Source organism: Carassius auratus, chromosome 29, assembly GCF_003368295.1.
Source record: "Carassius auratus strain Wakin chromosome 29, ASM336829v1, whole genome shotgun sequence".
Classification (NCBI taxonomy): Eukaryota; Metazoa; Chordata; class Actinopteri; order Cypriniformes; family Cyprinidae; genus Carassius; species Carassius auratus.
In genome coordinates, this window is record NC_039271.1 from 2,656,563 (window position 1) to 2,682,724 (window position 26,162).

Genomic DNA, 26,162 nt, shown 5'->3' on the forward strand with positions numbered 1-26,162 from the left:
TAAATTATAATTTTTTTTTAATTATTTTTTTTAAAGAAAACTCAAACTATAAAACAGCTTTATCAGTGTAAAAATTATGTTTGGTTTGTTTGTTTTACTTCCTCTGCCTTGTATTTCTCTCAGTTTTTGCTGTCAATTGATCAGTTACAGACTTTTTTCTAATTTTTTCCCTGTTGTAGCGCTTTTATTTTAGTTTGACATCTTTTTTCACGCATCCCTAAGGTATCAATTTCTTCAAAGGGATGGATAAGCGCAATTCTGCAGATCACAGAGGACGCTATTTGAGAAGTGTAAAAACTTTTAGAGTTATTGATGGCTGTGGCCAATTTCATGGACCGTTTTGAACTTTTTTTTTTACTGGTGGCATAGCTTTAAACATTTTCTCCATTATTGTACCAGTTTGACTGTTTTTGACCACAGATAAAACACAATGCTGCCTTTCTATACATTTTACAATATTCTAAAAATATACTTGTAGTTCAGGTAGCTTTCCCTCCTAAAAAAATAAAATAAAATAGGAGAAGACCCAAAGCAAGAAGTTTAAAAAGGTGAGTTACGGTGATGGGATTGGACAAAATCAAAACATCTCCCTTGATGTCTTTTTTCTTATGTTGGGAAAAGATGGTGGTAGTTCGTCATAAGCTGACAGTGTGTAATCTCATGACTGATTCTTGTGTCGAAGCTACAATTGTGTGTAGAACCTACATTTTTTGTTGTTGTTGTTTATACTACTTTTTTGTTTTGTTATCAAGTAAAAATATGGAAATATTCTTAAAACTAAATACATTTACTTTAACCGCAAAACAGAGAATTATATTTTCATAGAATACGTCTTGAATTAAGTTAATTTTCCCTATTGTGTTTTTATTGAACTTCACATATTTTTATGCAAAACATCATTTCAGATCATTATTATTGAGCCTATTTACATAAGTGCCTCGTTGTAACCCAGATGGAGCACCAGCCAAGCAACTGCCATTGAAATGAATGCACTATCACTATCGGGTGTCTTTTACCTGGTATCTATCCTTTCATTCATCTACTCTTTCATCCATCTAGTCATGTCCGGGCATTATCTGGTCACGTCTTGCCCTGCACAAGATAGGAAGACTGCCATGATGATAGGACAGTGCAGAAACAAAGAGCCACGATAAGAGAAAGTCTTTCCTGTTCTTCTGCTGTCAGCACATTTTAGTACCAAGTGTCAGTAAAGGATCTCTGTGATAGTTTTAAGATATCTGCTGCTAATATGATAAGTACACCCTAGAGCCTAATAAGGCTTCATCACTGTCATCCGATTAGGTCTTGATGACGGAAAGCTTTCTGCCTGTGAAACATCTTTTTAAAAGTCACTATCACCTTACCAGTAACATGTCAGTTGTGTGTAGGAGGCTAGCTTTCCGTGGACCATCTGGCAGACCACTTCCTGAAGACCAAGTCAAACTTTAGTGTTATAAAAACAAGCTGTGCAATAGCACACTGCCATCAGCCAGAATGGCCTTGCATGTCCCTAAATGACTCAGTATGTCTGTTGATCTTAATATCTTAATATATATCTCCATTTAGCAATTCATATTAATGTTCAATTATAATTGTTTAGCCATCTTTCATTTCTTTTTTACACCATTGGTAATTTCCTTTCTTGTTTTAAGCATAAATATAACCTAATTCAGAATCAAATGTAACAACAAAGGAAATATTTTTTTTTGCAAGACAGTATGCATAAAAAAATGCAAATTGTGAATTAAATTAAACGCTTAAATAAAATGTTATTTAATTTTTCTTACCACATTCGCCATTTCCTTTGTCCTTTTAAGCATAAATATAGCTTAGAACATTTGAACTGAAACAACAAATGTAACTAAACAAATATAGCAAGATACAAATATCGCACATTAAGTAAATAATTTAATTAATTGATTAAATTTGATTGATATTTAATTTTTTCTTATCTCATTGGCAATTCCATTCAGTTTCCACAGGCCTCAGTACCATCTTGTTTGTCTGTATCAGTCAAAAGCAGTATCATTTTACAACATGTAATGTGATTGGTTATGTCATAACTGGTTTTGTTGTGGCTTCTCATTCAGGTGTAGAGTCTAAATGCTGTATTGATTGATCTGAGCTGACAGAAGACACTGAACACCAGCATCACTTGCAATTATCAATGTGCTCTGATTGGAGAGGGTTTGTTTACCTGGCTTTCTGGCTCAATTGGGGCTTTTGTCAGGCTGTAATAATCTGTCGGTTGCTTTCGTTGTGCAATGAGCATTTTTCACACAGATGTCTTTCTGCTCCCCCTCTCTCTGTCGCTTTTCCTTCTCTCTGTGTTGACAGAGATTAGCGGTGAGCCATCGATCCAACGTTAGTATGGGCACCTTGCGAGTGCCTCCAGCTGATTTGGTGTCCTCTCACAATGGAAAGGACAAATGGTGCCCGCACATTTACTTCAGACAAACCACCACAGCTGAAAGTTTTAGGAAACTGTTTTAGGGTAGTCTCAGCCTCAGACATCATGCCCACAGACTGTTGGCTAAACGTCTGATGCATATGGGACACAAAAGTGGAAACACTTCAGCAGTGTCGAAGTCGTCATTGGATTGGTTGAATTCTACAGGATTTCCGCGAGACGTGTTTGTCGCGTTCTTTAGCGTTCCGCCTGGACACACAGATACCGTGTCGTCAAAACCTCTCATGAAAGAAGAAAGTCATAGTGTTTACAACTACGATGACTACAGGTCAGGATCAACTAAATGCTGGATTTTCAAAAGTATTTAAAATATTTAAAGTTCGCGGCATTGAATCTTTAAAATACGAGAGTTTTACACACCGGTCTGTTATTGTGGCAACATTTCCACACTTTGAAACGTGACGCTGAAAGAAACGAACTGTGATTGGTTGTTTGGCATGTCGGTCAAACAGCCTCATGGGCGGGCCTTGGCCAATGAAAGCTGCCATAGATTCCAGATCTACAGCCGTCAGTCTGAAGGTCTGGCTACACAAGACTAGTTTAAGGGTTACTTTCCAGGTATTTAGAACCCTATTCAAATCTATTCATTAGTTGCTGGTTTTGCTAGGGGGCTCTTGCACCTGGCTATATCATATTGGCCTTTAAAGTCGAAATTTTTTAAAATACTAATTTTTTCTTCTCATTTCTCGCTTAAAATATCTAAAATAAAGCAATAAATATAGAATAAAAAATCTATTTTTTTAGAAAGCAAGTTAAAAAGACTTCTTAAAAACTATTTTTGTGATTTAAAAATCATCTTTTTGTGAAAAATACATGACCAGAAAGGCCAAATAAAAATATTTGTCTTTGTAATCTTCCATCGAAATGTAATAACTTCCTTCGCCTCTGAAACGACTTTATGTTCATCAAGCCTTCTTTGTTTCTCAGCTTCTTTCCTTTAAATAAATGTCATGTAGGGACCACTTTTTACAATCTAATAAATTCCCAGTGGCTAAAACCAAGTCCCTCAATACTGTTTTCTTATTAAATATATATTTTTACTCAGAAATACTTTAGATTCTTGAAGTAATATGGGTTGCGAACACCTTTTCATCCCTGCTTTACATGTTATATTTAGAGTAGACTTTTATGACTTATGACTAGTATATGCCTTGCCTTCTTCCTTTAGCACCCTGTCCTTTTGTTCAAATCCAGCCTACATTAGAATTCAGCATGAGCATCCGTCGGCGTGCCAGTCTTAAGAGCATCCGCAGCTGGTCCTTTCCTTTGTCTTTTCTCATAATTCCAGGGATTTTCTTGAGTAAATAACCCCTCTCATATGTGCACAAACACAATGAGGCATAGATGTGAATATTGCACTGCATTATACATCAGAGAGAAACAGAACAGTGAAGAGGAAGATGGTGTGTTTTTCCAAGGTAAAGGTTAGAAAACAGACAGAGGTAGCAGCACAGCTATTTGTATTGCATGGCAGTGATGGACATGCACGCTCTTATGAAGGGAGGGGGAGAATTGCTGCTGTGTTATCTCCCCCCTGCCCCACCCTTTTGTTTCTCTCATCTATCGTATGGCTTTATCTTGCAGATGCCCTTTATCTCTTTCTCCTCTCTGCTGCGCTGCATGCATAAGTAAAAACTAAAGAGCTGAGTATCGAACAAAAGAGTCGCCGTGAAAAAGTTCCACTTCAGCAAGTTGCCTCTGTGTCTCACTAACTTTGGAATGTAATAAAACCACACGTCTGCCTGAGATTGTGGTGGAGATTTGACAGACCAGTGGGGATCTAAGCCTTGTCTTTTCCCATAGAAAACTTTCAAAGTTTAACATTTCGAGTTAAACGTCATTGTATATTCCCATTGCTGACATTTAATGAGTTTGCATATTCTGTCACACCCACCCAAAGGCATGTGGGACGCTTTGGCTTTCAAATACTCAATGCATTATGGGGAATTGAGTTTTGGCATGGTTTCCTCACAGAACAGGGATATGTTTCATATTTTATTCCTCCAAAGTTGTAAAACTTGCTGTGTTCAGAATAGCATACTTCCATACTATTTTTGCAGTATAGTATATAAACACTTCATTATATGTACACTACTTCTCAAAATACTCTTTTAGTAAATTATCAGCAAAGATGCATTTATTGATCAAAAGTGAAAGTGAAGACATTTATAATGTTACAAAGGCAAAGATTCATTAAAAAAAATAAATAAATAAAAATACTAAGCATTATTTAGTGTTTTTTAACATTGACAATGATAAGAAATGTTTTTTGAGCTGCATATTAAACTGGTTGTAATGTGTATATATAATGTGAAGTATCTTGTGACACTGAAGACTAATGAAGAGTAATGATGCTGAAATAAATAATGAATAATGAATATTTGTATTATTTTTTTAAACTATATGCCACTTGCAGAATTAAATAAGCAACATAAAAAGGTCATGTGACAAAAGTAACACACTACACTTAGAAACAATGTATATACAGTACTATTTAAAAAAACTAGCCTAGCAGGCAGTGTACAGTATATTCTGCATGTATATAGTAATGACTTAGCAATAGAGCACTTCTTACTGGTTTCCTGGCTAGTATGAACACTATCAACAAACGTTGAAAATGTAAAAGTTGCATTTACTGAAGTCACCCCTATTATCACACACTATAATGCGAGCGCTGACTCACTCACAATGCCAAGTGTTACAAAAAAATATGATTTAAAACAGGAAACTGCTAGAATAGCCCATTCTGTTGCTAAGCGGTAGCCAGGGAAGGTGTGGACAGTGAGAGAGCCGTTGTCAAGGTGAGGAATGGATGGCTGGAATAGAAATGCAAGGACGGTAGCATACAAACATACAATGGGATTCAAAACATCATATAGACTACTACTAACAATGCTGCTTTTTTGCACTTTTTAATTTTTAAAATACATTAAATTGAAATTGTGAAAAGAATTGTGTAGAATTTATTAGTTTTTATTTTGTGTGTTTTGTTAGCTTTTTGTTGTTGTTGTTGTTGTTGTTGTTGTTGTTGTTTTACTTTAAAAGAATTAAATCAAAGCAAGCTTTAAATTCATAAAACTCCAATGTGTTCATAGACTTTTATGTGTGTATATATTAGGGGTGCCCCGACTAAGGATTTTCATAGTCGAATCGGAATTTTCGAATCTTGCTGATATTGGACTAATAGTCGAATCATGTGTTTGGGGGCGGGGCAAGTCAGACAATCGACAGTCATAATTACTGATGTTAACACACAGGGAAAATGTGTAACAAATGCCTCGCAGATACAAATGGGGTAAATAATGTTTTTATGTTTTGATTAAAAGATAGTTAACACTAAACGTTAGCGAAACCCTAACAATTCACAATTTTTACAGTAGTTATTAATGTTCTGCATTTCTGTTTAGAGCTGCGCGCGCTGAAGATGACCAGTAGAGTGAGCATTTTATATATATATATATATATATATATATATATATATATATATATATATATATATATATATATATATATATACAGTATTAAGTGCTATATATACACACATACTTTTGTCTGCCTTTTCCCCACAGAGTTGGGATGACACCCCCAAATTCTTACTTCATCAGTCAACAGCCGACCAGTTGTCATACACACACACGCGGACCGAAAAGAATAAGGACCAGTGTCTTGACGATCTTAGGCAGCTCATGAATCCTCATATGTGTGTTATTAAAGATTAATGCTGCCCAGTGGCCGCTCAAATGCAGTGATAGTCATCACTGCGGCCCGGAATAGCCTCGGCTAGCTGCACACACCTGGCCATGCATTAAACATGCCTCTTCACTCTCTCTCTCTGTCTCTCTCAGGCCCGGCACTCGGATACAGTAATGACCAATGTGTATCATATAAATACAGTGCCCATACCCCCACCCCCACTGTTACCAATGACCTTTGACCCCAGCAGGACACTGCTATCCCTCCTGTTGTCAAGCAAAACTACTGTCAGTGCGCCGCTGGACAGCTCCCCATTAATAATGGCGCTCACTGTTGTGTTCAATCAGACACAATGTCTTCTCACTATAATAACAAAACCGGTTTCTCTCACCTCTGTCAATTAGATTTTAGCCTCCAGTGGCTGGACTATGCTCCAGGTGGGAACTTTATGAATTATAGAGGAGGGCTTGGAGTGGATTTGCAAGATCTGTGGCAGGGTCGAATGTCACTCTCACCTTGTTTTTCTCTGTGGCGTTCGCCTGTGACCTTTGACCTTGACTTCTCTGTGGTTTGGCCAAGTTGAAGTGCAGAGGTGACCCAGTTCTCACAGGATTATGGAATCCTTGGGTTATTAATCATTTCCCCACACATTTTCTGACTTTTTTGCTCCTTTTTGTAACTTTCTGCCTTTTGATTACAGCTGTTATCATTTCCCCTCCCCTTGTTTTGACTTTGAATTTGTGTTTTGTATTCATTTAGAATTAGGTAGTGGCAGAGATGTATTTGTGAGTTTCAGGCAAGCATGCTTTCTTCTTTAATAAGTTGTCTAGTTAGGTTAAGCTAAACAAATAATTGTGCCATGAGTGGTTTCGGGCCTTTTGCATTGATTTTGCTCTTTGAAGTTAATTGATAGGGTTTATTAAATTTCTCAAGCTTGTATGTAACCAAAGCTTTCTCATTTGCACCCGTATTAGAGATTGACAACCTTACATTATGAAGTGAGAAATAGTTTTGGCCAGTTATCAATCTATAACTTTGAGTTTGAGTCTGTTGTGAGTATGTTATAAGAAACGAAATTCTTTTATATTTAATGATAATAATTGATATCTATTTATATTACATTAAATTACACTACATATTACATTATATTCTTCACCCAAGATTCGTCTACACATGTTTTTTAGTTAATTTTTTTGTTTGAGTGAACTATCCCTTTAATGTCCAATGTTATAATTGCAACATACCAGCATACTGAAAAGGCATGCTTCCCTACTTGATTAAGACCATATATAAATGTATTAGTCATTAACATTGTGCTTTTGAAGAGCTATAGAGGAAATGGTAATTCACTGACTTGTTTGTATGCATGTATGCTCTGGGTTTTTGAGGTCAGATAATTGTGGGTGTCTAGTTAGCCGTATGGTCTACACCTTTCATCTTAACACCTCAATATGTGCACATAAGTGTGTGCTCCTGTGTTTGTGTGCGTCTCACTGCCTCTTTGTGTTTCACCTCCCAGAGCGGAGGGCAGGTGCCACTCTCTGTTAGCGCCGAGCCACAGAGCTCTGGCAGCTACATCACAGCAGCCTTTGATTCGCCAGCCTTTCCAGGTCGACGAGCTGATGCCTGATAATACTGTTGTTTGATTGCTGAAGTGGAGAGCTAATTGATTGATCCTTTGGCATGTCTGGGGTCAGGCTTCAGAAGAAGGGCCGGTCTCTTTCTCCTGCTCTTTTAATCCAAAAGGAAGATGAGCCACGGAGGAAAATAAGATGAAAAAAGCAGAAAGGACACTGGCCGTTTTAGAGATTTCCTAAAAAAGCAACCAGCTTGTCAAAATGGAGAAGCTTGTCTTGAGTTAGTGAAGTGTCCAAAACGCTGGACCCCAATGACTTCTGTTGTATGGCCAAAAAGGCCATTTATTACATAATAAAATGTTTGCGTGGCCTATTAAAACCATTAAATAATAATTGGTGGGCCCCTTGCAGTACCGTGTAAGACTAATGTATTTGAGATATGTACAGAGAGAAAGAGAGAGAGAGATGCACGGTGTCTAGTGGCTAATAAACTTTAATTGGATTATTGGATTGGACAATCTATCTTTCTGCATTAATTAAGCTCAGGGTCAAACACTCTGCACTCCTTCCATAATTCAACAAGTGCTGTAGGGAAACAAAATGAGAATCAAAGTGTAAAGTTGACAATTACAGATGATGACCTGTTCCTGTGTTCTTTGGACAGCAACCGTATGCTTCCTGAGTGACCAACATAGGCACGTTTCCTGTACATGGATAAGATGTCAAAGCCGCAATAATATTATCTGGTAAAACACTGCACTAAATACAGAGGCTTAATGTTTTAGCGTTGATGCTGCTTGAGTTTATAGAGCGGATCTTGTTCACATGTTTCCAGTGGTTATAACTCCTGTTCAAGCAGTGGACTGAATGTGAAGAGCTATGTTTTTAAACTGCAGATTGAGATGTTTCTAATGATAAACCAGAGTTCCTGGCTCAGACTGTGTGCCTGCCATGCTGAGCAGGTAATAAACCCCGATTAGGCTCTTTATATGAGAGAATGAATGCTGAATCCCAGGCCCAGCTCTCTGGAGGAGAAAGACCTGTGGAGAGGGGGAAAGCAAATTAAAGAAGCTGAAAATAGGAATGGAGGTTGTGCTCACTTAGCTCTCATGTTTAGATCCCTGCCAACATTCACCTGTTAAAATGATATGGTGTGAATCAATCGCCAGTCTTGGGACTTTTTTTTTTTTTTGCTGATTCCAAAATAATTCCGTTAATTAATCTTTTTGTCATTTTAATATTTAGGAAGAATGGACAATATAGGAAAACTGTTTTTATGGCATTCACATGTATTAGTAATGAACAAAACATTTGATGTTTTATGTTGTTTTATGTAATATTTCATATATATATGTGTGTGTGTGTGTGTGTGTGTGTGTGTGTGGGCTCTTGCTTTTGTGACATATCAAGACACAACTCTGTATAATGACATGGGTATGACACAGGTATTACAAGGAGAAGGTGACTTATGAGGACATAACCCATGTCCCTATTTTTCAAAACGCTTATAAATCATACAGAATGAGTTTTTTTTTAGAAAGTACAAATGCACAAAGTTTCCTGTGAGGGTTAGGGTTAGGTGTAGGCTGGGTGTAGGGCCATAGAATATACAGTTTGTACAGTATAAAAACCATTACGCCTATGGGATGTCCCCACTTTTCACAAAAACAAACGTGTGTGTGTGTGTGTGTGTGTGTGTGTGTGTGTGTGTGTGTGCGCGTGTGTGTCATTAATTGAATTAAATATTTGTAAAGAAACATATTACATATATTTATATGTATTCATATATTTGTTCTTGTAGCTCAGTTGGTAGAGCATTGCGGTATGAAGCACAAGGTTGGGGGTTCGATTCCCTGGGAATACATGATAGGTAAAAACTGAATGCACTGTAAGTCACTTTGGATAAAAGTGTCTGCTAAATGCATACATTTAATTTAATTTTAATTTAATATATTTAATACAGTATTTTCTGGGGAAATTTCAGTTATCAATCCTAGTGGTATTTGATGAATTCATCATTTTTCTGAAGGTAGTCTATCTTGCATCTCTCCCTGACGACCTTCATAAATGGTGTTTATCCATGAGTTTGGAGACTTAGGTGCCATAATGTTGCATTAGTGGAATGTGATGTAGCTTTGGGCAAGCTGGCTGGTGAATCCCTGGTGAAATCACAGGATTGAAATTTGATTTAAAACAAGATTTACTGCAGTTACTTCGGGCTACTCTCTCTCTCTTTCTTTCTCATTTTAAACTGAATTCTCTGTTGCTTAGCCCTGGTTGCTCTGTGCAGCCTGATTGTGTTGGGCCACTGATACAGCTCACCTTGGCATCCTTCATTATAGTGGGAGGCTCTGTGTCCTCTCTGATGGTACTTTTGGTAAGCGTTAGTTAAGGTAGATCTGCTACTTTTTGCACTAAAAGAGGCCAAAGAGAACAATTAAGGAGTTTATTGCCTTACTGCAATCGGTTGTAAGTTGCTATCATGTTTTCTTTTTCTTCAGTTAATGGTTTTATAGGGCATCAGTGACTTGTGTTGCTCTGGCTTGCTAAGCACATCTCTCTTTTTATATCTATGGCATCTCACCCCACTTTAGCAGAAAGTGACGTTGGATATTTGTTTCTCAAACTTTTTTGGCATGAAGAAAATAAAACATGTTATTAGGAATGTTAATTGTGGTAAGATTTTCGTGAAATATATTTCCTGCTCAAATTGTCATTATTGTAATTCTTCCAGGTGGTTCACTTTTGAGTTTTTTTCCTCACTCATTATTCTCAATAATACTCCTCATTAGATTCTTATTACTGTAAAACAGCAAGTTTAATTCTCATGAAAAATTGTTAACATTAATAAATATGCCTAATTCACTGTAGGCATTTAATTACTCTTGGCATGTTGTGAGTGATTGGTTTTAATTTAGAGTACACACTGAAGTTTAGTTTCATTTTTAATTTAGATTAGAGTGAACAGAATTGTAGGCCTTCTACTTTAGCTGTGAATGTGTTTAAGGGCATATATGGGTTTAGTTTCTTTCTTCACAGCATAAATAGATGCACAAATGATTAACATTTTACATACTATGTAGAAAACAAGTGAATGTTCAAGAAAAGTGAGGAAGGAAAGCTAAGTCAGATCCTAACGGAATCCGAGACAGAGCAGGCTATGAGGGAAAAAATCCATTACATGTGATGTTACTGTTTCGCTCACGGTAGCCGAATTGGGTGAAATGATATTAGTTGTGTTGTAATGTGATTTCTGCCATGTGTGAATATGAGATTGTAATGGATTTGAGGACATTGCAGCAGTCTTTATCTGTAGTATGTATTCCTCCTTGTTGCAAATGTAATTTACTAAGTATGAGGCATCCGTAGGGTTCTGCTTTATGTTTGATAGGAGAGAGAGAGAGAGAGAGAGAGAGAGAGGAGAAGGACTGGTGCGATTCTTCAGGGGGGAAATGCCATAACAGATGGTTATTGAGAGAGCTGGGGACATATCAGATGCTGGAGAACTTACTTTGGTCTTGAGTGAAAAGAATAAGAGTTCAAAAGTGTGCACGAGGCTTGAAATGGAGTCTTTTCTCTGATGAAGAGCCATCAAATGTCTCTGTTTTACAGGCCACATGGATCCCGGGAGTCTAGTCAGCTAGATTCTTCCAATCAAACCAGGCAGATGACTGACAAGATCAAGATTGTTCTTTTTCTTTCAGTTTTTCTCCCTCTCTCGCATGCGCTCTCTTTTCTACGGTGCTATTGTTGCTGTAGAGCACAATATCTGTCATATTTGACTTTCATTTTCATTTAGCCATGTATTGAGATTTCGGGTGAGCTCCTTTCATTTTCTTGCTCTTTTGGAAATCGGACGTATGGGAAGCCAATTTTAGAGACTGGCAAGACTCTCATTATAGAGAGTCACACTACCCATAATGCCTTGCACTAAAAATCCTCTTTTTTTGTTTTTTGTTTGGTGCTCAGAGATCAAAATAAAACATAATAAAGAACAAAGAAAAGCATTTTGCAGTGTACCCAGTAGATTTCATTTAATTCTACATCCGAGCGTTTGTCGTCATAAAGAGTATTCAGAAGTCCAATTTCATTAGTTGCCTGTACCAACAGATATTCTTTCAGCTGCTGTTTTGATTGTTGGAGGATTAAAGATTCTTGTTTTTTTTGTTTTGTTCTGAAAGCATTAGCAGCAGAGCCCAAGTTTGGGTGATTCTCTTTTCATATGCCGTTCTTAGTGAATCAACTCTGAAAAGTGACTGTGAAGACAGTCAGATAATAGACTTTCAATTAAAAAACTAATAAATAAATGCAAACAAGCAAGTAGCAGAATTTCAGAGCAGGTTTTTTATTTTTTATTCTTTTGTAGAAGATTTTCTATATATATTTAACATCAAATTGGCATTTACAAGCCATCTGATGTTTATAATTTGACGTGTTTTACAGTGAAATGGGATATTCATAAATGTGAAATGGGGAAATGGGTTGATTTTAAGGGGAAGTCGTGGCATAATGGTTAGAGAGTCGGACTTGCAATCGAAAGGTTGTGAGTTCGAGTCTCGGGCCGGCAGGAATTGTGGGTGGGGGGAGTGCACCTTCAATACCATGACTGAGGTGCCCTTGAGCAAGGCACCGAACCCCCAACTGCTCCCCGGGCGCCACAGCATAAATGGCTGCCCACTGCTCCGGGTTTGTGTTCACAGTGTGTGTGTGTTCACTGTGTGCACTTCGGATGGGTTAAATGCAGAGCACGAATTCTGAGTATGGGTCACCATACTTGGCTGAATGTCATGTCACGTCACTTATCCGTCAACCAAAAATTAACTAAAAAATAATGATAAAGCCGTATTTATTTATTTATTTATTATAAATAATAAATAAAGCTCCATGGACCAATGAATTATGCATAACATAGAATGTATATTATATGTATATGTATATTATTCTTATATTAAGAAACAAATTTAATAATGGCATTATTTATTCATTCATTTATTTTTTGTCATTATTTGTTGGTGCAAAATTTGCATTTTCTGTAGTCAAATTATACAGAAATATATATATATATATATATATATATATATATATATATATATATATATATATATATATATATATATATATATATATATGTTCATTAAAAGCATAAAACAAGCTAGCTCTGATGGTTATGTTTGTGCCTAGCTTGTTAACCACCTGCCACTTGCCATAATATTTCTATAGCTTTCTCCACAGAACACTTCATCGCTCAAACCACTCGCTAATCCCAGCAGAAGCACTGGCTTATATTATTTGGAACACACCATTGCTTCCTCCTTCCATATACGTTCACATTTCATTTCCTCCTGTTCCCAGTAGCCACAACTCCTGGAAGCCTGTGTTTCTCATTGATCTGGATTAGAATAAAGCGGAGAGCGCAGACAATCGCACAGCCTCACCCTTGGAAAAACTACCCAGCAAGTTCAAATCTCGATCAAGGTTATTCCCTTATTCCACAATCACTCTGCAGGTGATCTCCAGGCCCTCAAAGATAAACTGCTTAGCATTCCAGGGAGAGGGTCACCTGATCTCATCCAAACGCTCTACAGCCGCCTGCGAACGTCTGCGCTCTTGAATACCTGCGAAAGCCAGACACGCTGACGATTTGCACACGAATGTGAATCATATATATGACAGTTCGGAGCAGAGGTGATCTCGCCAGTTGCAATTGAATCTCACTGAGCCAAATATAAACCATATTATTTAGCCTCAGGCAACAGCGCATTTGATGATTGACTCGCCTCTTTCCGATGGAAAAAGCGAGGAAGACGCCACCAAATGCCATTTTAATAGGTCGCTTTTTGAGCAGCGCCTTCTGAATTTAACCAAATCTTGCAGCTGCCCTCTGCCCCCCCTTGTGACCAAACAACACAGTATTTGTTTCAGAGCCCTGCGATTCTCTCCCTCCATCTCGGCCCTTTTATTTCATTGTTTTCTTTTCACATCCAATCAACCACCAGTATACCTCAAACCATTTTAAATGCCTACTGAGAGAACGATTCTTTGCCTTATAGAGAGAGAGGGAATTTGTAAAAAGTGAGTTATGGAGTGTGAAACCAAATAATGATTTAGTGTTTTATTCCGATTTTACAAATGGCTTCCTGACTTGTAGATTGGTTTCTATTTTACTATATGTGCACCTGCGATTGATGAAAGAAATAGAAAAAGAGCCCATATTCCTATCAGTATGTGTCAAAAAAAGAAAATTAGCTATCTTTTGAATTTTATTCTTTGTTGACAGTCTAGAAAACTCTTTGTGCTTCCATCATGTCATTTCACGCATGTCTTTTATAGACTGTTTTCTTTTCTTTTTTAATGTGTCAATTGAAAAGATTTCACAGAACAGTTTCAGAATTGCTGTGAGTCAGCAGTTTGAAAAAGATTCACTCAGTAACTGAATCACTGACGCACTATGTGTTCACAACTGAATCCCTCACTGAATCATTTTGGGTTGTGTCTGATTCATAATGAACCAGGAACCATTAGTTGTAATTAAAAGTACAACTTCTCGGAACAGAGTTTTGTTGAATTATATATTTTAAAGAAGCGTTGAAATGTTTCATTAAAAAAGAAAAAATCTTATTGGTCAGTGTTTAGCATTGCAAAGTCCAGGTGACTCCAGTTTAAAGGATGAGATTAAAATTTAAAATTTAGATGATTTTCACCCTCTGTTGTGTTTTATGATTAAAGTTAATAAAATGAATAGAGTAGATAACTTGATAGGTCGAATAAATAATATATTCAAAGAATTTGAGGATATGTATTTATGTAATATTAAAACAAAATGGGAAATTTAATTAGATGATAAAATAACAGAAGGAGATTGGAATCAACGTTTAAAAGAAAATGTAAGAACTATGCAATCTCCATATTGGCAAGAGTATGCACTGTAAAAAGTAATACCTAAGTGGCTGCATTGCATGTTTTAAGTTGAGTCAACTTGCAGCCTTTTTCAAGTATAATAAACTGTGTAACATTACTTAATTCAAACACAACAAAATCAAGTTGAGTTAACTGAGTGCTATATTACTCAGTTAGAAAAACCTAATTTTCTTGGTACATGTAACTTATTTATGTGTTGCTACAAGTAACCTGTACTTATTTTAGTTAGGTTTTATGAACTTTATGTTCATAATAAATTTTACCTAATCAAATAACCTCAGAAAATACATCTAAATGTCTATATTCTAAGCAGTACAGTAAATCACTTTACATAAACAGACTGTGTCAATAACAATTACAAATTCAACTGAAGAAGAAAAAGATGGGAAGACCGATTAGTGTCACTTTTAACAGTGCTTACAAAAGATAATAGGATGCATGGGGTCCAATCCCACAAAGAACCTCTGATATATCTCAGAAGTATATATTGTTGGAAAGGTCTAAGACTGCTAAATAGATATTTTACCAATATTTTTTGTAAAAAAATATAGGAAAAGTAATAGATTAATTTATGGCAAGAGTGCCTCCCAAAAACCATCAAAGTTTTGACCTTTGTCAAAAAAGTATTCTTTGTTGCCTTTTTCTCTATCACACTTTAGAAAACATCAGAAATTATAAATCACTTGAAAACACAAAATCTCAAAATTCATCCTTTGAAACCCATTTTAAATTCATCTACCATGAAAATTGTACATCAAAATCATGTTACAAATTTTTTTCACTCGTGAATTCTAGGTTTGGATCATGCACTTTCAAGTCTATGTTCAAAAATGTGAATGGCAGTTAACAGGTTAAGTTAAAGCTAACTAACGATTAAAAGTGATATTATTGGTCAAATTAAAGCCAAAGTAGTCAAAAATATAATAGGCATATAATAGAAATATAATAGGCATAAAATATAATAGGCATGACTAAAGCACTTATTTAATTTCATATTAACAACACGGCCTCAACTGCTGTTGTCTGCTGATCGTTGCCTACAAGACCTGTGCAGCCAACTTAGCTTGCCATGTGTGCAGGATAGCTAAGTTAGCTATACAGTACAATTTGCAAATCTTACTTTAGCTCCCTAGTTGAGTAAACGATTTCGCGTGACTTTACATCACCAATAAATCGGCAAAACTTGCACAACTTACCGTGTTAATCAGTCTATGAAATTTAGATCCGCTGCAGCATGCTAACAGTTGAAGTGCCGAGGAAGCATCTGCCTGGGAAAGTCCCCGCCAGTTAAAAAGGGATAATGCCAACTTATTATTATTTTTATTTTTTTTTCAAATATTTAAGTTTGATGAACACACATGCCACATCGACAGCTGCTCAAATAAATTGTGTATGTCAACTCACTTTTATAACATTTCTTGTACACAACAAACTCATACAAAAAGCTACCCAAATAAATTGCAATTGTTTTATTTAAAATATATTGTTATATAAAAAGTGATATATTTTAAGTAAAGAGGAAGTATATTTATACTTTTTCAGTATAAAACAAATAAAATAAACTAGATTACAACTATTTAAAATATGTAAAACCTACTGTGTGGGTGTAGCACTTTTTACAGTGGCTTGGAAAATTAATATGTGGTATTTTATAACACCAGAAATATCTTCCAAATATAATCACTTTTATTCAGCATATTGGAGAAACTGCGTTGAACTTAAAGCCCATTATGCTCATATATTTTATACTTAGAAAATAATAAAAGAATTTTGGACAGAAGTAATTCAGGTAATAGAAGAAATAAAAAAAAAACTAATATAATAAAGATACAAAATAAAGTTTTGGGTATAGGACCTACACTACTTAGTAAAGATGAGTTCTATTTATTTAATATTGAGAATTAAAGCTTTAAATACAATAACATTATTTTGGAGAAGGCAAGAATCCCTCGTTTTAAATGATTGGTAAGATTTACTCTCTAAAGTACACTATGGAGAGGATTACATATGAAATTAAGAGTAAGAGTTTTGAAAGATATGGGTGCATTTAAAATCGAAGTATAAATTATAAAATAAAGGAATACATATACTAATTACCTTTATATAATTTGACCTCCCTTTTAATTTAATACTATAATTAGTTTTAATATTATTTGAATTGCTTATTAGGATTATATACATTTTTCATATGAAAAAGTGTTTAGGTATATAGTGGTTATTGTTCTAACTCTTATTATAATTTTTGTTATGCATTGGTGATGGGTATTATCACAAAGAAAAAACTGAGGCAAGAGAAAGTAGAAGGAAAAATTAGGAATAATAATTGGTAAAAAGAAAAAAAGATGTCTTTAAAGGAAATGGGAAATGTATAATGTGTATTTTTTCTGTATCTAATGGGATCCAAACACCTTCCGATTCTCTAATATACAAGCTATGCATTTTATTTGCAAAATTTTACATTTTTTGAAACCAGTGGCTCTATACTTTTTATTCTTCAGTTAGGAGCCATGAAAGGAATCAAGTAAGAAATCATGTTGTTTCAAATCTGAATGTATGCCTTTTTTTGGGGTGCATCACATTTTGTCTGTAGCTGGAAACCTCTGTACTGTAGCTTATATATAAACATACTGTACTTATTGCTGCCTGTAGTTCTCTGTAATGTGCGCTAATGCAGAAGAGCGGATGTCATTAGAGGGCATTATTTGGGCTGTAAAAGAGTGTTAACTACTTCCTGCCAAAATCCAGTGTTTGTACACCAACACCAGATGAAGTGTTACTGAGCACAGACTTTCTAAAGTTCAGATGATGCTCTGCAGAGATCATTTCTTGACTTCACGTGTTTGTACGGTCTCTACTGTCGGCTCAGAGGACCAGCCTTCACTGTTTTTCACGGCCGGCACATAAATCATAAAGCTGACCCTGGGCCGTGCTCTTTGGCAAAGCCTCTGTGATTTAATTAAGTCCTTCTCCTCAGCAGAGCCCCAAGGAACTAGAACGTTGGAGCACTTACAGTTCTTTCAGTAGAAGGCGCTGAGTTCTAATTGAAGGAGCTCTAAAGTGCTTGGAATCCCTTTCGCCCATAAGGATACAATGATGACCCGCCCGCACTATTGGCTATATAAAGCTCCAGAACCCCCTCTTTACTATTTAGTGAACAGTCGAAACTTCTATTAAGAGGGAAGTTTAAATGGGCCCTAGTGATTCGGCTATTTTGTGGCCTGAAAGGGAGCTTGATTAGACCCGATCCCAAGAGGGGGTTGAATTGTTAAGCTGGTAGTGTGTCAATCAACACTTCTCACCCTTTTAACCACACAATCACTTGCCTGCCCTCCCCTTTTCTGGCTTCTACACACACACACACATGCTGTTATCACCTTGTGCGTGATGCCTTTGCCCATGCAGGCTCCCGTTAAACGCAGGCCACTCCCAGTTTTGCTCTAATGGCTCAATTTGCAGAGTTTCCTTCCTCGTTTACACCATGCAGAGTAATAACAGCCGTCTGAAAACAAATGCTTTCAGAGGAGAAAAGACTGACAGGTTATTATCCAGTCCAGATGTGCAGTGTGCTGCTTGGGGAGGCAGTGAAGTGTGTTTGTAAAAGCATCATTAAGCTTTGGAGGTGGAATAATGTAGTGTGGCATCCAGTGGGGTTCACATACTTTTCTCTGATTGTCACCATCAACATTAGGGAGCAGTCTGCTTAAGCAAATACCAGTTCACAGTGCAAGGTGGGTTCTTCCAAAAACCATTTTTTTTTGTCAGAACACAAAATATGTTTTAAACTGTAGTCTAATATTGGTCCCCATTGACATTGTATCATATTTTTCTGCAGAAGAAAGAAAGTCATACAGGTTGTACGACGTGGGTGGGTAAATGCTGGCAGAATTTCCATTTTGACCTCTCGATAACGTTCCAATAACCTCAGCTAAACGTTTCTTGTAATTGCAGATCTGACAACGGTCAGGAGAAAATTTTGGCACCATTTCCGTTTACAAAACTATTTCAGTGTTCTTGAGATTTCGGGTCTAAACTGCTTTCTTGAGGTCAAAGCCTCACATACCCTTTTCCCTGCAAGTGTATGTGCAGAAACAGAGCACAGAGAATGAGAAAGACTCTGGGAGGTGGGGGGGATACAGAGAAATGGGCAAAAAGGCAAAGCAAAGAACGTGAAAGTGAATCAGGAAGGGTGATTTTTCACCATGGGGATATGTCAGCCAAACGAGCCGATCTCATTTCCTGTTGACTGCGGGAATCCAAGCCCCTGGTCGTCTTCATGTGATAGATTTCACCTAGTTTAATTGGCCTAAAACACTGCTTTCCCTCTGGATCGGCCCTAAACAATATTTCAGAATTTCCACTAGCATTGCAGCTCATTACAAACGGCTCTCTTTGGTTTGCAACTTTTGTTTTTGGAAATAATAAAGAAGAGGCAATTTGAGAGACAGAGCAGGAGAAAGGAACGTGAACTACTTTGCAACTCTGGCAATGTATCGCATCGCATTCGCTCTCTGATTTCTGCCTCCATGGGTTTTAATTAACGTGCCGGTCCTTTCCTTTATAATAAGTCATTTCTGTCTTACACCCATCTCTCTACCTTTGGTGAGACAGCATGTGTGTGTGTGCACATGTGTGTAAGATCTGCAGCAGACAGGAGGTCTCAGAGCATGTTAGTGTATGTATGGGTTAGATGTATTCATTTATCTCACGGTGTCTTTGTAGGAACCCAATAAATGGAATCTTAATGCTTTCTAAAGACAGTTTCCCTTCATTAAGGTTGCCGAAGAACTGACTGCACAGGTATGTACACGGAGAACTGACATACTGCCATCGAGTGGTTCATTTGAGTATGCCAGGGGTTTGCTCTTTACATAGATTTAACCATGTGAGACCTACAGAATGCAACCCTCTCTTTTTTTGTCTGATACATTATTGGCTTTGTAACTGAGATTAGGCTTCAGCCGTTTAAAACCTGCTTTTGAAGCAATATTATGTTTAAATAAATGAATTATGGTCTATAGATTCCATAAAATCTGCCCACACAGCATTATTTTTTATGATCATTGAAAGGTGACTTCTCATTGTCCATGTGGTGAATATCCTCTACTTGTTATAATATGACAAGGTAAAAGTACCCATTAAATATGGAAAGGTTGTCTTTATTGACTGAGTTAATTAATCGTACAAATTTGCTAAAAAAATATATTTACTGAGGAAAAACACTTGAAGTCAATATATTGCTAATATATTGTTTGTTTTTGGTCTATATGATTGAATATACTGTAGACTTAATAATGGCATGCAGTCCACCGCAATAGATTTCTGCGATCGAGTTAGTGTTTTTGATTTATTCATTTTTTTTAATGTATATTTACATTAGATGGACCTTTTTTCAAGTTCAACAATTTTACAACCAAAATGCATTTCAAGGCCCCTGCATTTTGTTCTGTTCTGTTGCACTCCGATTAGCTTTAAATGCAATAGCGATTTTCTGAATTCATGAATTCTTGTGTTACTTCAAGCTTGAATTGCTCCAGTTGTAGCAGAATATACACTATGCTTCACCTTTTTGTTCAATAATCATCAATAATACGCAGATACATACTACAAGAATGGTTTAATTACTGGGCTTGTAATTGGTTTGGAGATGAGAAGTACAAGTTGTTGTTGACATACCATTTTCAGTGTATGTGTGTGTGTGTATTCACAGGCATGGCACTCTGCGCACAATAATCCAGCGAAGGCCTTGGGCACAGACTTCTGCTATCTAATGACAGTTAATTAGATGCTGTTGAGTGCAATCAGAGGCAGTCGGTGCTAATAAACTGGGAACTCAGTGCATGTGCAATGTTTCTCGTCTGTGAGAGAGTCTACAGGATGAGGGCTTCAATCTAGAGGAATCACATTCTATTGCTTCAGCCAGTGAATTCATCCAAACACTGCAGTAGAGACCAGTGGCCATTATTATTATATTATTATTTTTTGGTAGTTTAGTTGTCATTGCTAGGATGTTATGGAGGGTTACTATTGTGTTGCTATGCAACAGCTAAAGTGTTCGGAATTTTTTTTTGTTTTTTTATCGCAGTGGGATGCATTTGCTACAGTAGGATGGTTATGCTTACAAAATGGTCCCAAATATGCTCATCTATGATAAACACTGAGGTTAGAATTTATTCATATCCCTAATTGGGAGAGTGAGACATGGAAATAATAAATCTTGTGACCATGCACAGGCTAAAACCTCTGTTTGTTAACAGTAGAGTTATAATCATTTTTCCTAATTGTCTGGACCCTCATCAGATGTTGATAGTGTTTCAATTCTGTTCTCCTCTGGATGGATTAAGATCATCGGTCAGTGAACGGTTATGTCCAGATCAAACAGCAGTAATTGTATTTCAGTGAAGAACATAAAGAAGGCCAGCTCTGATTACATGCCATAATCCCCTTAATATCTGTGAGTTATTCTTACAGACATCTATCCTGCTCTGAGGGGGGCTCACTTTAGTGGCTGATCCTTCTCTGATCTCACATCATATTTTCCACCCGATGCTTACTCGTAAACACAACAACGTGTGTTACGGTGTAGTCACATAGCAGTTGTCTTTTCGCTGTCTGCGACCTTTGGATACTACTGTTTCAATTCGCAATCATTATATATTGTAATGGTGAAATCGTATCCAGAAATCCATGTAGAATCTGATCTCCACGCAGTCCTGTGTGACTCTCTATTGGTAATGAATGGCTTCTCTGATCTATAGATGGTCTATCGTCTGCAGTTTGTCATACTCAGTGAAAATGTAGTTTAGGTATTTATTATGTTAACTACTAATGAGCAATGAGAATGTGGCATTTATGGATTCTTCTACTGTTGTCATAGTGGCTGTTCTCAGCAGGGCATCTGTTGAACCCAGGCAACAATGGGAGGACAGAATCGAGTTGGGAACTGTCCTCTTTCTCTTTTCCATCCTCTTCCTCCATTTTCTAACATCTCTTAGCACAGTCAAGCCTGGTTACACTCACATGCTGTTCACACATCATATGCAACTGCAGAGAGAAGTGTCCTGCTTCTCCATGCCTTCCTAATGCAGCATGCATATAGATCAAACACTACTTGCCCAGTAGCATGAACAATTTTAAGTTTTTCTGCGATTTTATTTGATTAGCACTTAAGCAGGCCTCCGGACGACAACTAAGATTGCAAACGTGACAATAAATAAAAAATGGACAATATGGAATATCTTTTGGCAACAGTCAACCTTTCTTGTTTTTTCATGCAGTTAATTGGCTTTTTTTTCGAAGGCTGTTCTGTGGGTCTTCCTTTAACACACACTTCTGCCATGACGGTCAATGTGGTCACGCTCACGATGTCCCTGACACATTTTTCTCCTCTGAATTTGGACGACGTAAAACTTGATTATCTGAGAGAGCCAACGAGCCTTTATGGCAGCTGTCACCTTACATTTACCTCATAAGACCAGTGATCAGACAGACTTATGGAATGAAATATTAACATATGTGTTTGTGTGTCACTGTGTGCACGGGTTGCTGTGTGTCTATTATATGAGTGAGAGCAAAAGTAAGAGACACCATCTGGTGTGAATAATTCTTATAGAGGACATTTATATTGGTGACATAATGAAGTGGAGATTGAGCTATTATCTTTCTGTAGTTTGAAGCCACGCCAAATTATTCAAGGGGGTCCTGAGAAGCCTTGCCATATTTCATATACAGTCCCAGCTGCAGAATTATGTGATTCACAGTAGAAATTGAAACTGGGACAGTTCAATTACACGATACAATTTGTCCCAAATCTTCTTTCTGGAAGTTTATAGTTCCTCATTTTTAAATTTTAAGCTTGACTAAATGGTCATTGGTGCTGATTAATTGTTGTACTGATTAGGCATGCACCAATTAAGGTTCTGGCCAATACCGATAAATATATGATTAAATATAATTATTTCATGCTATCACCTACAACAATAAATTACTATTGTTTCTATTCTTTTATAAAAAAATTCTCTAAATAATAAAAAATAAATCTTCAAAACTAAAATAAATATTTTAAAATGCTTGTATTTAGCTAAATTTAAATTGTATTTACCAATAATAGTGTATACCGTATTAAAAACAAATATTATTAAATTATTAATGTTTTTTAAATATGAACTTTGAGTGTTAGATGAATGCAAAGGTAATCCAAATGTGTCCAATATCGGCTGATGTGGATACATAAGAAATTATTAATATCGGCCGATAACCAATATTGCATTGATATATTGTGCATACTTAATACTGTGAGTATCACTGTGATATGACATTAAAAAAAGGAAATCTTAATGTAAAAGACTGCATATTGGAGAAGTGAGCATACAGAATTAAATATCCAAAATCAGTTAATACATTAAATTAAAAATCTTTAATATTAGCCATTAACCCACATGGATCAGTGTTTTATAAAGAAACATAGTGAGAAAATTAATGGCCACAGGGGCCATTGGCATTTTGGTTTTTAAGTTTGTAATGGCAGTGTTTTACTAAATTCCATGTACAGTTGTTGCTTACTGATGGCTTTCCCATGTTTTCTGTTAATTTCTCTCTCTCTCACACACACACACACTCACACAAACACGCATTCACGTGCACATGTGTGGATGGGCTCCCCTCTGCTGGGTTGACTAATTGGCTGTGTAGTGTTGAGGGAGGTGTTTAGAGTCAGGGGGTTGTGCAGCTGAAGTCTTGTAGTGATAAATCAGCGTTCCTGCTGATCTATGAGCTTCTGTCTCTCCGTACGCATCAACCCATCCCTGCTCAACACCTGTCTTGTTCCCTCTGACACACATGGTGCATGTGCAGTGCTTAAAAGCCAGAAATGGTGCTTTTGAGTGTGTATTCCAAGTTTGAGGCCACTCTGAATATCTGTGATTCAAAATTAATATTTTAACCTTGAACAGAAAATTGTTGTTGTTGTTGACACAAAAATTATATTAAATTATTTTAATGTACAAATACAAATTGCCACTGTATATAATAATAATAATAATATAATTTGTAATAAGAACCTATTTATTTAATTTCTAAATTAAATGCAAAGTTAATCAATAGTGTAGAGATGCCAGACAATACAATACAGGTTGGATTCAAACCCACATTTTCCATATCAGCACCACTGCAAAATGTTCTAACCACTAAGCCCCAGCTCTGACATCTACAAACTTAGTCAAACCTTACATAGATGTCGTTTTTGTAATTGAATGAAAATGCTTTGTCTTCTGCGTGCCACCAGGTTCATTCAGGAGATCGAGTCCCGTATGGGTCCAGCTCAGGCCAAGCAGTGTCAGCTCCGCACCTTCCTAACCTACTACATCAACGACCTGTTCCTCAGCCAGGTCCGCACCGAGACCAATAAGGAGATTGAGGCTGTGACCAAAGTATCTGACCCGCTCAAGATCCTGGCCAGCGCTGACACCATGAAAAACCTGGGAGTTCAAAGACCTCTTCTACAGGTATCTTGTTTTAAGAAACTTCTTGGGATTTAATAAGTACACACTCACACAAAAATAAAACCGCCTTCTTTTTCTCCCTTGATTCTTCACACTCTACTTCTCTTTTATTAGTCGATGCGTTTATTAGACTGCTAAACAGTATTTGCCTATAGCCTGATTGTTTTCTCATCTGACTTACACAGAGGGGGAAGGTTATTTTCTTCTCTTCCCGTCTCTTCTCCTTCACTCTCCCTGTAGCCCACATACACCCATATCACCCTACATCATAATTGGAGCTGAAATTGTGTTTGATCCTGGCTGACCTGGAATCAGCAGTTAAGTGGAGTTTATATAACACACAGCGGGGCACCATGGTGACCAGCTGCCAGCTGTCCATCTCTCCCAGGGTTGCGTCCTGGCGGCAAAGGAAGTGCAACACTTTTATTGCCATGGAGTACACAGAATGTGCTCATCAACTAAGTTCATCATCTAAGAGAATGAGTGCTGTCTCTCCTCTCACCTTTCTAGTATTCGCTTCCTGTTGTAGTTTAAACACTCCTTACAGAATATTTTTAAAAAATATAGGATTATGTTATGTTCAATGATATTTTGTACAGCCTTAAAGAAGCTGTCTAAAAGATATTGTCTTTTAATGTTTAGCTGCATGCTTTTGTTTGTTCCTGAGTGTATTCATGTGCAATTGTGAGTTATTTCAATGTCTTCCTGCTCTCTGAATCCATGATCTGGTCAATTACACTCATGAGAAGCTCCCTTTGCAAATATATGAGAGCAAGAATGCACTCGTGCTGAGTGTGATTAGTTTGGCGCTCTGTTATAACTCAGATCAGAGCCGTTATGGGCCCGATTACTCTCTAAACTGAGACCTGTCATCTCAAGTCTCTCCAAGTTGTGCATTCTTATGTTTACATCTTAGCATTGCTTTCATTTGGAGAACAGTGGCGGTCCATTACAGAGGGGAAGGCACCAAAAGCTCACAGCCATTTGTTTATGATTATGACTTCTCCTTAATGAGGACTGCGGCATCTTGCTAATTACCCTGCTGGGCTAATGAGCGACTCTCTGGATAGCGGGAGCTCCATATAATGCCCTTTTGTTTGGGATTTTTTTCTTTTTAATTACCTTCAATCAAAGGTGCCGCAGCTTTGCTCTTGATAGCTCATGTGGCACGTCCCATCCCATCCCTGCTGTAGAACCGTTTCCTGGGTCATTGTCTGTGTGTGTTACAGAGACGCGCTGAAGGAACGAGAGATCTTGCTCTTCAGACGCAGTTTAATAAAGCCCTTCATGAGGAACTGTAGTAGTACGGGAAGTTGTTTGTGTTCTCATTTGTGCACAGACTTTGCAAAGTGCCTGTTGATTTTGAACTTCGCAGAGGAAGGAAGTTCAGCACTGCATTCAGAAAGCATTTGCTTCACATCCATCGGCATTTGCCAAGCACCAAATGTGGGTAAGATTTGGCTTTGGTGAGTAGACAACAAAATATATGGAAAACTCAAAAAGTGGAGCATTGATCCGTGGGGAATGGGGCTTTTCCTTTATTTTCACAACATTAAATATACTGCTCTTTGCCATCAGGAACCATGTTAACACACACACACACACATAAACACCCACTCCCATTTACTTGCAGTACTACTCAGGAAGAACTCTCAGGACAGATTTTCTGTCTGCTGTTGTCAGCATTTTTACAGCGTATCAACTTTTTGTCATATTGTTTTCTTCCTGTACACACACACACACACACACACACACATATTTATAATACAAAAAAGCATGTTTTTCAGCTAATTTCATCACCATTTTGGAAACACTTTTTTTTATGTTTGCGATGTTGAAAAAATGAACTTCAAAGTAGATCAACATTTAAAAGTTTGTATTTTCTGTATATTAATCACAAGCTTTAATTTGCTTACAATTAAAAATAGACGACTATTTACTGATTATTTGGAAAAAGGTTGTTTTTCTTAATTGAGAGCAGACATTTTTTTTAATTATTAAACGTAA

The 26,162-nt window shown here is 37.0% G+C and overlaps 1 protein-coding gene across 2 annotated transcripts in view; it reads left to right on the forward strand.

Moving 5' to 3' along the window:
- Positions 1–26,162, forward strand: part of LOC113047846 (exocyst complex component 4-like) — a 106,075-nt gene that overhangs the window by 43,663 nt on the left and 36,250 nt on the right. The window contains exon 11 of one of the 2 annotated variants that reach the window (XM_026209174.1): positions 23,939–24,158. In XM_026209174.1, the coding sequence (XP_026064959.1) occupies positions 23,939–24,158 (220 nt within the window). Of the gene's footprint in view, positions 1–7,682; positions 7,902–23,938; positions 24,159–26,162 lie in introns of those variants that run through there. The other variant, XM_026209175.1, reaches the window with a different exon arrangement.